At 37.8% G+C, this 17,923-nt stretch overlaps 1 protein-coding gene across 15 annotated transcripts in view; it reads left to right on the top strand.

Moving 5' to 3' along the window:
- Window positions 1–17,923, top strand: part of LOC126764541 (endothelin-converting enzyme 2) — a 1,258,369-nt gene that overhangs the window by 532,522 nt on the left and 707,924 nt on the right. For 13 of the 15 annotated variants that reach the window (XR_007668060.1, XR_007668059.1, XM_050482233.1 and 10 more), the window contains one exon: window positions 8,240–8,350. The exons of 1 other annotated variant lie outside the window; for it this stretch is intronic. Coding sequence is in view for 12 of the 14 variants with exons in the window: in XM_050482233.1 (XP_050338190.1) it covers window positions 8,240–8,350 (111 nt within the window). In the remaining 2 variants the exon portion in view is untranslated. The remainder of the gene's footprint in view (window positions 1–8,239; window positions 8,351–17,923) is intronic. One more of the 15 variants, XM_050482226.1, reaches the window with a different exon arrangement.

Genomic DNA, 17,923 nt, shown 5'->3' with positions numbered 1-17,923 from the left:
AAAACGCGCTTAAAGACGGCGCACTTAGCTAGGACCAAAAGTTCTCAGGTCTGTATCTCTGAAACTATTATTCGGATCTACTTGAAAGTTTAAAGCAATGGTCTATACATCGTACATAATACATTACCTATGTATAAGTTAATAAGACAATAAAAAAAATTTAATTTTTTGAAACCTGTAACCCACGTAACACTTAAATGTTTCCTGGAGGCATACTTTCTTATTTCTTTACCACAAACATTTCTCGTAAAAAAGGGAATGTGTAATCTTCAGGTGGAACCCAGGGATTTTCGAGGAGAAGCTTTTTCACGTGATCGTCAATACTCGGCCCTAAATAATTATATGCCTACGTTCACTTCAACAACAGAAATTTGGAAATGAGTTGAGATATTCGAGGTAAAGGTACGTCACTGACTGTCACTGGCAAATTCTTCGTCTTCTCCTGCTGAAAGGAACTGTCTGCTTCAGTCATGATACTTGAGTTGTGATGCTGCTGGAAATGAACCATGCAAAACGTTTTCATCTTTTTCTCTTTTTTCCAGGGATGAAGTACGACGAAATAGATGAAGGCGGTACTGCAAATTAAGTGTAAAATTATCATTGTTTTGTTTCTAGCGTCTTACAATTGGATATCGCAAGTTACTTTGAAGATAACATGGGCTTTTCCTAACAGTGCATGCAAAAAAAACATAAGTACTTATCATTTCAGTGTTTATTGGTGTTCATATTGTTGTTTCTTCAAGATAAGTTTCCACTGTAAAAACACGCCCTAAAATGTCAGAATGCTCGACGCACCATGATTTTGGCTGTCAGCTTTTGCCTTTTCTATGTTAGAAAACTTGGAGGATAAACCGTGGAGAATATATCATTCGAATGCAACATCTTTTTCAAGTCCTCTATCAAGCCTCGTCGTTTCAAATTTAGCACTTTCAGTCACGGAGCATGCGTTGCTACAATTTGTAACTACAGTGGTATCTTAGCATTGTTTATTATATTCAAACTTGGAAACGGTCTATAATTTTGTTTCTGAATTATAATGGAAAATTTCTGGATTATATTTCTGTTGCCTTACTATATTAGAAATAGGAGACATTTCCTGAATCCGGGACTGGTATAAATTTGAACTATTCAAGACTCCACGTTTGGATGAATGCACTCAACAATATGTTTAACAAGTAAGGAGGGCCTACGTTCGGGTGCAATCGAACGTTATACTCTCTTGCAACTTACAAGAATCAAAGCCAGGGAAATACTTTAAGGTGTAAAACCAATCACATAGATTGAAATGAGCTGGGTGTTCTAAAATAATGATATTAGTTATATAGGGATTAGGCCAAGTTTCCGCTCAAATATATCTATTTTCAGCACAAAGATACACTGCTATCAATGAAACAAGGTGTGTTCCAAAGTAAGCAGGGCTTAAAAATAAAACATAACAAATGGGTTTTTCGGCAAATCAATTTATTTTATTCCACATAGTCTCCTTCTGCTTCAATACAGATTTTGCACGGTCCAAAAGCATGTTAAACGAGTATTTCAGCTCATTGGCCGGTATGGCCGCCAGTATGCCGGTGCAAGCCTTTTGAATGGCCTCGACGTCAGCATAACGCTTTCCTCTCATGGGAAAATGCATTTTTCCGAAATGGAAGAAGTCGCACGGTGCCATATCAGGTGAATACGAGGAATGATTAATTGTTAAAATGTGATTTTTCGTCAAATAATCAGTCCTTCGAATGTTGAATTCTGAGAAATTTTTGGTCGTCAGTCAATTTGTGCGGAACAAACCGTGCACACACATTTCGTAAGTACAAATGTTCAGTCAAAATGCGATAAATCCATGTTTTTGAGATGTTCAATTGCATTTCCATGAATTTCAATAATAATTTCGGCTGATTTTTGATGAACGCACAGATTCGATGGAATTTCCGATGATCACAGATTTTGATTGACCCACATGTTGATCGTCATTTATGTCCACACGACTTTGAAAACGTTGAAACAACTCTTGCACTTTGCTAGGGGATAGGCAATCATCGCCATAAACTTGTTTCATCAATCGAAACGTTTCGGTAAAAGTTTTATCATTTTTAAAACAAAATTTAATGTTGGCTCTTTGTTCGAAGCTCATTTTCGCACCAAAAACATAAACACACTGACACTTAAAACGCAATAACTTCACTTCCAATCAATGAAATGTCATGAAATTCTTGCTGGACAATCGATAAAGATAGCAGATTCTGACGCACTGGTCGGTATATAGATGGCGCCACCAGGGCGCGCTAGATTCCTGTTTACTCTGGAACGCAACTTGTATTTTCATTAGGATAACTCACAAATTGGCCGATTTAATGCGGTACAAAGTATCCCTAAAATTCGAAAATCTTTATATTAAGTTTATGGGGGCTGAGGGAAATATTGGTCCGATGCAACCCATTTTTTACACACAGATATACCATTATAAAAAATGGATTAGTCCCTTAATTTCAGTTGTATATATCACACACTGACCGACATTTCCGATCTAAAGTCAAATACATATAGGCACTGGGGTCTAAATATTCGATATTCGTGCAAAACTCCATCCCGTTATACTAATGCTTCTTGATTTGTGTATTGGAAACTGAACGAATCAAGTGGAATTTAAAGTTGTGCTATATGGGAAGTAGGCGTGGTTATGGTCCGATGTCGCTCATTTCACAACGTGACATAAAAATATTAAAAAATGCCACGTATCAAATTTTGTCGAAATCGGTCAGTGGGATCCCGAGATATGGGATTTCTCTAAAAAGTGGGGACCACGCCCATCGTCTAATTTTCACTCCGGCATTTAGTTATTGATTTATCGGGCTTTTAGTAATTTTTAAAAATACTGTTATATGGGGAGTGAGCTGGCTTACCCTCCGATTTTCTTCTCTTATAAGATTCGCATTCAGTGTTCTCGGTTATTGGCGATTTGTGGGCGTGGCAGTGGTCCGTTTACGCCCATTTACGAACTCGAATATTTTTTTGTACTAAGGAATCCACACAACAAGTTTCATATATCTCAATTTCTACTCAAGTTACAGCTTGCACGGACAGACGGGCGGACGGATAGACAGACAGTCAACCGGATTTCAACTTTTCTCGTTATCCTGATCGTTTATATATATATATATATACATAAATATATAGATATACATATATAACCCTTAACCCTATATTTATATCGCTTAGTTTAAAGTACAACCCTTAGGTGAACAAAACACTAATACTCTGTAGCAACTGGATGAAAGAGTATATAAATATAAACGCGAAGCAATAATTATCGCTGATAAATTGCTTTAATAGAAGCACTTCCGCAATGAAATGACCGCATGAATGACATAACAACATAACAATTTGACAGCTCAATCTTAAAAAAAATTCAATTTGACACAAAAATGCCCACTAACATTTATTAAATTCATTTGTTACAAAAAATAGGATAAACGAAGAACCGCTCAACCGATTTTGTGTAAACTCCACATAAGAAACCATCTAAAAAATAGCAAAAACATGTGAGTTGGATAGGTGAGCTCGTTCCTAGGTCATAAAATTACAACGAGAAGTGGCACTAATTTTTATATATCGTGTGGCGCAAAAGTTATCCTCCTATCAGAAGATGCTATAAGTTTTGCAATTGATCTCTAATGTTAGTTCTGTTTTGACATTTGTATAGTTAACACATGCGAAATACACGTAAATAAATAATGGTACGCTACACTGCGTGCCACAACCGATATGCTGAAGGATGCATTTCCCGGGCGCCTAATCTCCCGTTTTGGCGATTTGGCACTGGCCAGCAAGATCGCCTGATTTGACCGCTCCTGTCTTCTTTTTGTGGGGCTTGCAGCTCTTAAAGACAATATCCGTCAAAAATGTAAGGACCCATCGTCGGAAGTTCTAGCCAAAGTGATGGAAAATGCCATAAAAACGGCTCAAATGGCAATCTACTTTGACGGCAGCCATTTACATGAAGTCGTATTCGCAGCTTGATATATCTAAATTTAAAAGACCAAATAAAAATAATCTACAATCAAAGTTTTTAATTTTTTAAAAAAAGTTTTTCATTTTCCAAAAAAACGTCGGAAGGTTATTTTTGCGCCACCTGTTGCTACTTAACAACAACGAAAATTTAATTAAAATCATCCCTAAATTAGAAGTTTGTAATTAAAGCTAAACCGAAAAGGACAATTTTAAAATAATGAGTTGGTGTGAGAACGTCTACCCGATGATCGCATTTCACTAGATTAGGCACTTAACGTTTAGACCAAAGCCTCTTCTCCTTTCCGTTGCTTGGCGCCAATTGAGATTCCAAGCGAAGCCAGGCCTTTCATCAACTGGTTTTTCCAAAAGAGTGAAAGCCTTCATATTCTTCTACTTTTGCCGGCGGATAATGCGTGAAATACTTTCAGTGCAGGAGCGTTTTGTCCGTTCGGACGACATGACCTAGCCAGCGTCCATGTCGTCGTTTGATTCATACAGCTCATCTTTTAATCGAATGCGGTATTCACCGTGGCCAATGCGCAAAAAACTATAAATCTTTCGTAAAACCTTTGTCTAGAAAACTCGTAACGTCGACTCATCACTTGTTATCAGCGTCCATATAACAGGACGGGAATAATGAGTGACTTATAGATTATTCTTTTTACTCGTCGATAAAGGACTTTACTTCTCAATTGCCTACTTAGTCCGAAGTAGCACCTGTTGGCAAGAGATATTCTGCGTTGGATTTCGATGCTGATGTTGTTGTTGGCGTTGATGCTGGTTTTTAAATAGACCAAATTATCTACAACTTCGAAGTTATGACTGTCAACAGTGACGTGGGTGCCTAGTCGCGAGGGAGACGACGTCTTGAGCTCTTTCACCACCAGACCCATTTCCTTCACTGCCTTATGCATTCTGGAGAAAGCAGAACTAACGGCACGGTTATTAAGGCCAATGATATCAATATCATCAGCATACGCCAGCAGCAGTTCACTCTTAGAAGAGTATACTTTCTGGGCTTAGTTCTGTAGCTCGAATTATTTTCTCCAGAAGAAGGTTGAAGAAGTCGCACGAAAGGGACTTGGCTTGTCTGAAACCTCGTTTGGTATAGAACGGCTCGTAGAGGTAGTTCCGGATCCCGGCGGAGCTTTTGATATTGTTCAAGGTCAGTTTACACAGCCGTATTTGTTTTGTGGGTATACTAAAATCAAAGCTTTTTTAACAGCAATCCATCGGCCCCTACCGCTTTGTTGTTATTCAGACGGGTAATTGCTATTCGAGCTTCCTGATGGTAGAATAGTGGAACGTTTGCTCCATCGTCATCGATTGAGGAATCGGGTTCGCCTTCTCCTGGCGTTATGTTTCCACTGCACTCAGCAGGCTGGAGAAGTATTCTTTCCAACTTTTAGTATGCTTTGGGCATTGGGCACAAGATCACCTCTAGGGGTTCTACAAGAGTATGCTCCAGTCTTGAAATCTTCCATTAGTCGCCGCTGTTCGTAAAATTTTCGAGAATTGTTGTGATGTGGTTGATTGTAACTTTGCGAGTTAGGCAGATACCTTCCTTGTCTACCCTGGCGTTAAAATCGCCAAGCACGATTTTGATATCGTCTTTCTTCCATCGCGAATCCCACACAGAATTTTCACTGCTTTATATGGCCACTGTAGTAAATGCTACAAGGATCTACTACTCTCAGTCCTTGTCCCATCCATCACATTGGCGGTGTTGTGAACCTTTACTTTTACGAAGACATCAACCAGCTGATTAGCGGCACCTTCCCAATTAAGAGACCGGACATTCCAGGTGTATTTCGGGAAATCGTAATCCTAAACCCTTCCAGCCATAATTTAAAAACATCATTTAAAAAGTTAAATACACAAAAACAACTTTAAAATACTCACCTTTTTGATCAATTTAAATTCGGGGAATAATAACATAATGGTTATGTCATAATCAATCATGTTAAAACTCATTAATCGAAGCAAAGTTGGGCGTGTCGGTCGTGCGAAAGTTTTGAAGCAGATTATTAAAAAATAATTAGAATACTTAGAAGATAAATTTCAAAAAAATAATTACACAGTTTTACGAACAAATAGTGAAATAAAAAAATAAAAATTAGAAAATATTTTATTATTGTACCGCTAGGAAATAAAAAAATTTGTTGAAGCAAAATGCAAACGGGGGATAGGTGAGGGGAATATTAGCTTACGGAACCAAGGGCATTAAAATCAATTACATTGCTACAAAACTTGATGTTCATCGCAGAATAGTTGCGGCAATACTGACACTGTACACAAATTAAAGAGAGGACATTTACTTCATATCGGATTGTAAAGTTGTGTGAACAAAAAGAGGTAAAAATATCTTGTAGGTTTTAGAGTTTCGCATTAATATTTGTTTTTATTTACCTTTGTATGGTAGAAATTTCTAATCACTGTTAGGAAAAAATTATGTAAGTTATACTTGTATCTATTTTATTCAATAAGAAAACAACACATTTTAAAACTTCACAATACTATATTGTTGTTCCTATTTTGTTCAAATCAATGTAGTATATGTGATAAATCTGTTAATGTTGATGATGCCAGTTGTAAAAATTCATTTTAGTTACAATTGGAAAATCTTTTCTCAAGTTGTGGGCTTTTATACGTACATACATATGCAAGGCAGTTTTATATACATATCTACATATATAAAATAAAAAGATATTTGTGACCATAATATATATTTTCTTTAAACATATTGCAGTTCCATTTAATGAAAGTGCTTATAAAAATATATGACTTGTGATATTTTTCAGTTTGGTTTTTTTGCCAAAATATTCAAAGAATTGAGGTATTTTCATAATTGTTTTATTAAATTTTAAAGATCTAAGTTGCCTCTGGAAATGTATTAAAATAATATTAGGTACTTTAGAAAGGGAACACATATGTTCAAAAAAATAAAAAGCACCAAGTAAAAATATATTTGCGCGGTATGGCATTATTAATTGAGAGTAGCTAAGCAAACAAATAGAATACAACCACTAATAGGTGTGTGCTGAGCGCTCATTTGTGCATTTGTGTTTGCAGAAACTGTGATTCATAAACTGAAGTTATTATAATTGATATCACACGATCTTGGTGGCCAATCATCAAATAGTAGGTTATTAATGGGTTGTCAAAAAAGTCTTGCGGTATTTTTATTAAATTTTTTTTTATTGAAATTGAAATGAATTTTTGATGACTCATGCCCAGCTCTTGACCGATGCTACGGCTGCTACTATACCGGTCTCTTTCGACCAATTCAGCGATTTTATCGCAATTTTCGACGACCGGCCTTCCGGAGCGTGGCGCATCTTCAACCACCTCTACACCAGAGCGAAAACGTTGAAACCATCGTTGTGCGGTGGAAGTAGAAACTGTACCGGGTCCATAAACTGCATAAATTTTATTGGCGGCTTGAGATGCATTTTTGCCTTTATCGTAGTAGTACTGTAAAATATGCCGTACTTTATCTTTATTTTGCTCCATGTTTGCGACGCTATAACTCACGAACGACTTAAAAGAAACGACAATCAATCAAACATGAGTTAGCATGAAATGAGCTTTCCTCAAAGGGATAGCATGACCCGATGCGACGAATAAAACTAGAACTACGCGCTTTCAGCGCAAACTAGCGAAAATACCGCAAGACTTTTTTGACAAACTATTATAATGTAATAATGGTCGCCACTGACAGATGCGTTCTCATCGTCATCATTTTTGAAGAAACAAGGAGCGGTGATTAAAACGGTCCCCAAACCACACCAAACCGTTTTTTTTTCTGGATGAAATGGCAGCTCTTGAGTCTCCTAACGTTGCTCCTTGTCCGAAATGCGGTAATTTTGCTTGTTTACATATCCATTGAGCCATAGCTCATCGCTGAACAAAATTTGGCTCAAAAACGTCCGATGTTCTTGGAAGCGATGTCGCTTGGGAATGTCGAGCGGCTTCGGTTCTTGCACAAGTTGTATTTTGTACGCTTTGGTGTTGCGAATTGCAAATTCAACTAGAGAATTGTAAAGAGGAAAAATTTTAGCGAAGTGAAAGTGTTTACAAACGATGTTTTATAACTTCCAGCCAAGCTATTACTATGAATAAATTTGTATAGAATAATGAAAGTGGTATTTTAGATATCGCTCACATTTAATAATTTCTATATTTGTACCTTTATCAGAGATGATGTTTTTGATAGTTCATTTAATTCGAACAGATTCATTGCCTTAAAATCATTTTACAGATTCGAGTGGAACATACTCTTCGTGGTTTCTGGAACAGTTCGGTTTTATACAACATTTCCTCATTGCAGAATATTTATCCCCTGGTAAGTATAATATATGTATACATATGTACTATTCGGACTAATAGTATTGTATTAAAATCCGGTTTTATTGGTAATAATGCCACAATATTCCCCAGAATTCCCAGCTACCTAATTAAATTACGATAGTTCATTAATGTACCTATATATGTACATATTCCGTGAAGTCGGATAAAAGAAGGAAACATGACCTAATTTATTGGAAAATACTCACCACTTTCTTTTCAAATCATACAATAAGTAAAAATGAAAATAAAAAAAGCCGAACAAATCAGTGTACGAGAGATCCCATTTATATGCGTTTCACAATATCTTATAAAAACAAGAAAAAAGTTAACTTCGGTTGCACCGAAGCTAATATACCCTTCACAGGTGTATTTCTTTTAGTAATTCAGTTTCCAGTTTGTATGGAAGCTATATGCTATAGTAATCCGATCTGAACAATTTTTGCGGAGATTATGTTATTACCTTGAGCAGTAATCCATGTCAAATTTCGGGAAGATACAACGACAATTGCGAAAGTTTTCCATACAAGCCCTTGATTCCGATCGTTCGGTTTGTATGGCAGCTATATGCTATAGTTAACCGATCTAAACAATTTCTTTCGATATTACATTAATTCTATGAGCAATAACTCCTACCAAAATTTCGTGAAGATATATTGTCAAATGAGGAAGTTTCCCATGCAAGCATTTGATTCCGATCATTCAGTTTGTATAGCAGCTATATGCTATGGTTAACCAATCTGAACAACTTTTTCAGAGATTACATTGTTGCTTTATAAAATAATTCTTACCAAATTTCGTGAATATATCTGAACAATCTGAACAATTTCTTCGTATAATACAAAATTATCTTAGAAAATAACCTGTGCCAACTTTTGTGAAGATACATTGTCATATGTGGAAGTTTTTCATACAATAACTTGATTCCGATCGTTCAGTTTGTATGGCAGCTAAATGTTATAGTGGTCCGATCGGCCGTTCCGACAAACGAGCAGTTTCTTGAAAGGAAATGACGTTTGCAGAATTTCAAAACGATATTTTAAAAACTGAGGGACTAGTTCGTATATATACAGACAGACCGACGGACGGACGGACAGACAGGCAGACGGACATGGCTAAATCGATTCAGCTCAACATACTGATCGCTTATATATATACTTCATAGGGTCTCCGACGCTTCCTTCTGGGTGTTACAAACTTCGTGACAAACTTAATATACCCTGTACAGGGTATAAAAATATTATTGTTTTTCATACAAATGATATTTTCTATGGTATATCGAGATGACGGTGGTGGTTGGCAAAAGAAAAAAAAAGGTGGCAGGTTGATGCAGAGGATATCAAACAATGAGAACTTGCAAATCGTATTTTGCAGCGATCGTAAATTACAGAGAAGGTCCAACTGCAGCCAAGCGTGTGAATTGTTAAGAGCTAACAAAATACGATGAAAGCTAACAGAGGCGCGTGAAGAGAGCTGAACATTGTATGGAAATTATGTTCAGAAGTTTGCATTGATATTACAGACGCATGTTAGCCTTTTGGGGTATATGTTTATAAGCAATCATTTGTATTGATATCAATATTAGTTTGTGTATATTTATGAACACGTGTCCATTTTATTACATTTTGTTGAAAATGTACTATAACGTGACGCCAATTTAAGATTCCAAGCAAAGATTCCCCTGGCGGATACTGCGTCGAATAATTTAAATGCTGGATCGTTTTGGTCCGTTCAGACGACATGAACTAGCCAGCGTAGCCGCTGTCTCTTAATTCCTGAACTGTGTTAATGTCGTCGTATATCTCATACAGCTCATCGTTCCATCGAATGCGGTATTCGCCGTGGCCAATGCCCGAAAAACCATAAATCTTTCGTAAAACATTTCTCTAGAAAGCTCGTAACATCGACTCAGCAGATGTTGTCATCGTCCTTGCCTCTGAACCATGTAACAAGACGGGAATAATAATTGACCTAGAGAGTTTTGGTTTGTTACTTTTCAACTTCCTACTCAGTCCATAGTACCTGTTGGCAAGAGATAGTTGGCCGATAGACGAAATTATCTACGACTTCGAAGACATGACTGCCAACAGTAACGTTGGAGCCTAGTCGCGAGTGCGATGCCTGTTGGTTTGATGACACCAAATACTTCGTCTTGCCCTCGTTCACTACCTGACCCATTTGCATTGCTTCTTTATCCATTTTAGAGAAAGCAGAACTAACGGCGCGGTTGAGGTCAATGATATTAATATCATCGGCATACGCCAGCAGCTGTACACTCTTATAGAAGATTGTACCTGCTGGATTAAGTTCTGCAGCTCGAATTATTTTCTCCAGCAGGAGATTGAGCAGCCTTGTCTGAATCCTCGTTTGGTACAGAACGGCTCGTAGAGTTAGTTCCGGATCTTGGCGGAGCTTTTAGTATTGCTCAACGTCAGTTTACACAGCCGTATTAGTTTTGAGGGACATTCAGATAGGGCGGCATAAAGGCAGCTCCTTTTCGTGCTGTCAAAGCAGCTTTGAAATCGACGAAAAGGTAGTGTGTGTCATTTTTCTTTTCAGGGGTATTTTCCAAGAATTGGCGCATGATGAATATTTGGTCGGTTGTTGATTTGCCAGGTCTAAAGTTACACTGATAAGGTCCAATCAATTTGTTGACGGTGGGCATTAATCTTTCACACAATACGCTCGACGGAACCTAATACGCGAAGGCTTATCCCACGGTAGTTCGCGCAGATTGTGAGGTCTCCCTTTTTATGGGTTAGGCAGAGCACTTATAGTATTTAACATATGACATATGATGGTTATATTTACATAAAATTACAATCATAATTTATATAAAATCATTTAAAACTTATATATATAAGGACATATCATGGACGTACGTACATATATACATAAGCACACCTTCGCGTATTCAAATAACGATATCATCACTCTGCAGTAAAAAGACATAGAGCGCATTGTTCTATAAGTACATAAGTGTGTATGACATTACCCATCAAATAATGCAAACGCAAACCTATAAACACATATGCATGCGAATGTAAATATGTAACCCACAAAAGCCCCAGACATTGTTAACAGTCAATATGGTCGACGCCCAAATTTATAGAAAAACACATAACAACAACATTTTCTTTCATGAACGCAAGCGCATTTTCAACAAACACACTCGTTTTATTCATAAAAGCAAACACCATTACATCTCCCCGAGCCTTTGTTTATGTTGCTGCTGATGTTTCTTCCAAAATTAAAGAAAGGGTTAAGTTGCAACATAGCTCTTGTCGATTTAAAATATTTTACGCTTGATTTACAATATAAAGAAAATATTTATAAATTTTATTCAGAATAGAATTTTTCTAGAATAGAAACTAGCATAATTTTTCTCATTTAACACTCAATTATGTGCCCCTGATTTACAAGTAACCTGTGGTGAAGCACGCGAATAATTTTTGTGTAATTGTGTCTCTTTATTATACTCTCGCAACAAAGTTGCTAAGGAGAGTATTATAGTTTTGTTCACATAACGGTTGTTTGTAAGTCCTAAAACTGAAAGAGTCAGATACAGGGTTATAGATACCAAAGTGATCAGGGTGACGAGTTTAGTTGAAATCCGGATGTCTGTCTGTCCGTCCGTCCGTGCAAGCTATAACTTGAGTAAAAATTGAGATATCATGATGAAACTTGGTACACGTATTTCTAGGCTCCATAAGAAGGTTAAGTTCGAAGATGGACAAAATCCACCCACTGCCACGCCCACAAAATGGCGAAAACCGAAAACCTATAAAGTGTCATAACTAAGCCATAAATAAAGATATTAAAGTGAAATTTGGCACAAAGGATCGCATTAGGGAGGGACATACTTGGACGTAATTTTTTTGGAAAAGATTTGTACATATCTCGAAAACTACTATAGCTATGTCAACCAAACTCTATAGAGTCGTTTCCTTCAGGCATTTCCATATACAGTTCAAAAATGGAAGAAATCGGATAATAACCACGCCCACCTCCCATACAAAGGTTATGTTGAAAATCACTAAAAGTGTGTTAACCGACTAACAAAAAACGTCAGAAACACAAAATTTTACGGAAAAAGTAACAGAAGGAAGCTGCACTCAGGCGTTTTTAAAAATTGAAAATGAGAGTGGCGCCGCCCACTTATGGACCAAAAACCATATCTCAGGAACTACTCAACCGATTTCAATGAAATTCGGTACATAATATTTTCTTAACACCCTGATGACATGTACGAAATATGGGTGAAATCGGTTCACAGCCACGCCTTCTTCCAATATAACGCTATTTTGAATTCCATCTGATGCCTTCTCTGTATAATATATACATTAGGAAATGAAAATACAATTCAATACTCAAAGTACACAAATTGATCTAATCTAATTAATTTTACAGCAAAATAAAAAAATATGTAAATTATTATCACTTTATCATGCGAGAGTATAAAATGTTCGGTGACTCCCGTACTTAGCCCTTCCTTACTTTTTTTTCTTATTTTAGTGTTACAAAACTAAAGAGTGCGAAATATATGTAAATTATAAATAAAAATAAACACTTTTTTGATTATATTACAAATGGTTTATTCAAATGGAAATGGACTTGTTTCCATGAGTACCAGCTTAATACTCAGCAAACTACACTCCCTGAAGGCATCCGCTGCCAGCTGCACTGCAGTTTCCTGTTTTTACCGCCGTAAGAATGCTGACTCGGGCCACGCGCAACTTTTGTCGTAAATTGAACTTTGTAAACAATATTTCGATAACTTCCGCTGACTCAGGCTACGCGCAACCTTGACGTAACATTATATTGTTAAACAGTTTTATGATTCTTCCCCCTTCCGAAGTGTGGTACGTCCGCGGACCCTCTTGTTGGCGGCTGAGTGATGTTTTGCACTAGTCTTACTATTGGAGCCTGCTTTCTCCGTTTTCTAGCAGAGGTTATTAGGATCAGAAACACGGCAATGACAGTTAATGCTATTAGGATCAATGATGTTGTTGTTCGTCTTGTCTTGTAACCATTGGTCAAACCATTAGTTGGCGATTTTCCAGAGTTGGGTGTCGTAAGTAAGGTAAACATATTATATAGTCCTGCCCAAGGAAGTCCGGCTACTCTTATTGGGATGTCGTTTCGATTTGTGTAGATCGTTCCATTAACGTTAGCTTTACTTGAAAATGTTACTTGGTAAGTACATCTTTTTAGTGAAACAGTAGCGTTGTCATGTGTTACTGTTGCGGTGTGATGGTTTTTAACGACCAGGCCATCATCAATTTCTTGAACAGGATCTAGTTGGCCAAATGATGTTCTGCATTTTGCTATAACCCTGGCTACCAACTTTTGAGCGCACGTCGTAATATTTAGTTTCCTGGAAAGTTTTATAGTTGTCCTAACACAATCGTCCAGGGAGTAGACAGCTACAGCGTTATTTCGAAGTTATAGCATTTTGTTGTTATGTGCACCAGGTGCTATAGTTTTCCTAATACAGATAAGCTTAGGTCTAGGAAACTTAACTAGGAAGTGGAAAAGGTTATTTTCATGAAATACTTTAAACTTAAAAACTAATAACAAATCAGTTACGGTGATCTTGTTGAGTGACTCGGTTTTCAAAATTGAATATATTTCATGGTTATCAAAAATAATCGGGTTTAATAACCCTAGTTGTGCCAGTGCGATTGCTAAAATGCAAGCGTCAAATCGGCATAGGCCGTGAGATTTGTTGTGTGCCTAGTGTAACCGTAGGAGTCCCATAAAACCATGTCATTATCCGTAGTCGGTAAATAGTCCGAGTGAGAGTAGTGTACAGTTTTGCCGTTGGTAAGTTTCGAAACCAAAGAGGGCGCAAGGATTGGTAGTCTATATAAAGAAAGACAGGTGAAGATGAGGAGAGAACTTATAGTTATTAGCTTTAACTAACGCAGATTATCCTTATGAACTATCCTACCATTTACCCTAACCGTGCAGCCCAAATCTTCTTCTTGGACCACACCTTCGGCGTACAAGGGAGTGAGTTTATGTCCTAGGCGTTTATTTGACTTGATGAGAACTGTATCGCCCACACCGAATGTTCTTGTTATGAATTCTTCGTGTTGCCTCTTGGGCTTTTTCCACGATATTTTTGGCCTGCTCAGTTTTTTCTACCTGCGAGTGGAAGACATCCACTGATTTCTCGCCTGTTACTGAGTGAATGCTCTTATTGTATTCGATTGTGGCGAGTAAAATGAGGTCCGTTGTGTCCTCAATCTCCGTTTCCAATTTCAGGTATTTAGCGATTTCTCCAATGGTACTGTGAAATCTCTCCACCTGCCCATAAGAGGTTCTGTGAAGAATACTGCCACTTCTCTGGCCTTCTTCTCAATTCTAGCCAAAAAATAATCTTGCAATATTTGCTTAACGTTTTCCTGAGAAGCACGGTGAGCTCTGTTATGCTAATGTGCGATTATTGTTGGGGTCAAAAATGTCTGTAACAAATTTATTGTGTGTTTGGGAACGCAGTTATTAGCCAATGCTGGATCTGTGCTAGCAGAGGTAACTCACAATGAATACTATTAACTACATCATATTTTAATACTTCTGGCAGCATTTTGAACAAAGTCTCATTTTCAGTAAATGTAAGGAAGTGACGTAATTTGTTTCCGAAAAGCACAAATGTCTTCTTCTAATGATGATTGCCTGATACCAGAATTTATGGGTTTCGATAGACATTTACCGGTTTAGAGACTATTTCCATAGTGTAGGTAAGTAATTGTTCACTATGAATAGTGGCTTTATCTGACTCGGGCTCAGGATCTAAAGAATGTATAAATTGGCGTGATAGAGCATCGGCTACCAAATTATCTTTCCCTGGCTTATAGAGCTTTCCACCTTTTTTATTTTTGGGTTCGGGTTGCGATCTGACACCGCAAAGGTAAGGGGTTGATGGTCGGTGCAAATGTTTAATTCCTTGACACCATACAAGTAATGCGTAAGGCTTTTGAGGGCCCACACAATGGCTAGAAGCTTCCGCTCATTAGTGGCAAAATGCTCTTCTTTTTATCAAGTGTTCTCGAAATTATTGTGATTGGTCTTCCTCCCTGGGAAAGTACCGCTCCAAGGGCGTGTGAAGAGGCATTGTGGTCAGGTCGTTCGCTTTTCTAAAGTCTGGATAAGCCACCATAACGTCTTCTGCCATAAGTATATTTTTTAGTTTAATAAACGCGTTCCTTTTATCTTGGTCGAATGAGTTGTTTATTTTTTTTTTGATTGGGAGGCGGACACCTTACCATATTCGACTCTAAGGATATTGCTTAGAGGTTTTGCAATTTTAGCGTAGTAGCGAACAAAACACCTATAGTATCCTGGCATGCCTAGAAATGACCGAACACCCCTTAAAGTTGTTGGTTTCAGGAAGCTTCGGATTGCTTCAATTTTTTGTGAAAAAGTTTTTGTCACCCCATTTGATATCTGAAAACCAATGTATTGGAGTTCTCAATCATCAATATAAACAAAGCCAATATGTTCCCTAAGGGCGTCATCAATTGCCCTCTTCAAAATACTGGGCGCATTATTTAGGCCAAACACATTTTGGAACGGGGTATGCATCTTCTATTGTTTTTTCGTTAAGTTTAAGAAAGTCAATTACCAAACCGTTCTTTTTACTCCATCTTCATCGAAGTACTCTTTGTCTACTACCCAAATAGGATTATTAAGAGGCGACTGCGAAGGTCGTATAATACCATTTAGGAGGAGATCTCTAATCTCTGCTTTTACGAAATCAGCTACGCCTAAGGGATATGGGCATATACTTATGTTGGCTCGTTATCCCTAGTGCGGATTGTAGCCACAATGTTAACATTGTAAGATAGTTTCTCGTTTGGATCCGCGAATACCCCAGACACGCGCTGTATTATACATAGTATTAAAATCATCCCTTATGGTTACTGGAACGGATTCGGTCTGCAGCTGGAGACTGTCATCATTGCCCTTGAGGAAGTGAATTATTTCATTACCTGAGGCGTGGCGTACTTAATAACGTTTCCCTTTAGATTAATATTTGCGTGCACCCTATTTAGTAAGTCTAGAGCTACGATTCCGTCGAACATATTTAAATTAGGTAGAATAAAAAAATCTGACACTACACCAAAAAAGTCACTTTGCATTTGTTTATTAATCCATGTATTGATTTCACTTTAAATTCCTTATTGATTGGCTTAATACCTATAAGACCCTCCAGAGGCCTAATATAATTTTTAGATACGCCCGTGTCAATAAAAAACTTTATCTTCCGCCCGCCTAATATTTTAACAGCACAAGGCAGGCGAGGCTCTCCCCTAAAAAATTTAGTTCCTCTGCCTCCAAGTCTTCAACGACTGACTCCGCTAAGACTTCATACGATTCTTAGCTTGATTCACTGTCATTATTTTGGGTCAAATGATTTACCCTATAAAATTTTGGCCCTGTCTGACGGTCAGAAGTTGCCTTGGGCTTTTGAAACTGCGCGTTTTCGTTCTCTCTGAGGTTGGTAGGTTGCCGTGGGCGAGATGAGGAGGGATCTACATCCATTGGTTCCTGTCGTGGCTGTGAGTCGACTCGTCGCTACTGGCTCAAGTTGTGTCGGTGACTATATCCGTTCTCGTTCCTTTGGAGGAATTGCTCATTGAATTGGCGGTCAGTCTTATACTGCCTTATGAAATGGGGAGCTTTTTGCATATCCACATTCACCTTATCGTATGTGTTTTGACTGTTGACATATTTGGCACCCCTTTGGCTGCCATTTGTTTTCTTTGTCACGTCGGCCTCTTCGCAAAGCATTCTGCAAATATGTATCGTTCGTGGTTTGCATCGACCTCTTGAGCAAGTGCCAACGCGGATGGCAAGTCACTTGGTTTCGATGCAAAAAGGATATGGCACAGGGGTTACCTAAGTCCGGAAATGAAGACTCTAAAGCATTTGCGCGATAGTTTTCATTAATCGCGTCCGCAATATTACTTTCGTGAGACATCTTTGTCTTGTTGATTAGTGAAGATAGTTTCTTCTCGACCTCGTCGTAGAATTGCAGAACGCTTAAGGAGCCTTGCCTTAGGGTGGATAGCTCTTGTTCAATTAGGTACGTTGGTCGTTTGTCAGAATATGTGAAGTCCAGTCGTGCTATAATTGCCTCAAAATTTAAGATTGTGCTGAAAAATGATAATAGCGCAGCGGCGGATAGTCACAGCTTGATAATGCCGAGAGCTACCATCGTAACTCTTAAATATTTCGTATGCGTTATGTGCCGCCTCTCGCCAAGAAACATAATAATCAGGTTGTCCTGAAAATTCAGGTTGCGATACCACAGCAAGTGATTCTTCGCATCTCCTACCAGAGATAATTTTTATTTTTTCAAATTTATTCACCACCGGTTCTTTTGACCAACTACCTATTTGATCTTGCAACCCTTTGAGTTTTCCTCAAATTCCCTTCTCTGAACCCCCAATGCCGCAGTAACAACTGCATTCACTATCTGAGTTAGACTTGATTCGTTCATTTCACTTTTTATTTTGTTCTTTCTGATAAGTTAATATTCTCAAAGTTGGAAACTAGTTAA

Source organism: Bactrocera neohumeralis, unplaced genomic scaffold (genome assembly GCF_024586455.1).
Source record: "Bactrocera neohumeralis isolate Rockhampton unplaced genomic scaffold, APGP_CSIRO_Bneo_wtdbg2-racon-allhic-juicebox.fasta_v2 cluster09, whole genome shotgun sequence".
Classification (NCBI taxonomy): Eukaryota; Metazoa; Arthropoda; class Insecta; order Diptera; family Tephritidae; genus Bactrocera; species Bactrocera neohumeralis.
The sequence above is the reverse complement of the archived record's forward strand: the minus strand, read 5'-3'. Positions and strand labels throughout refer to the sequence as shown.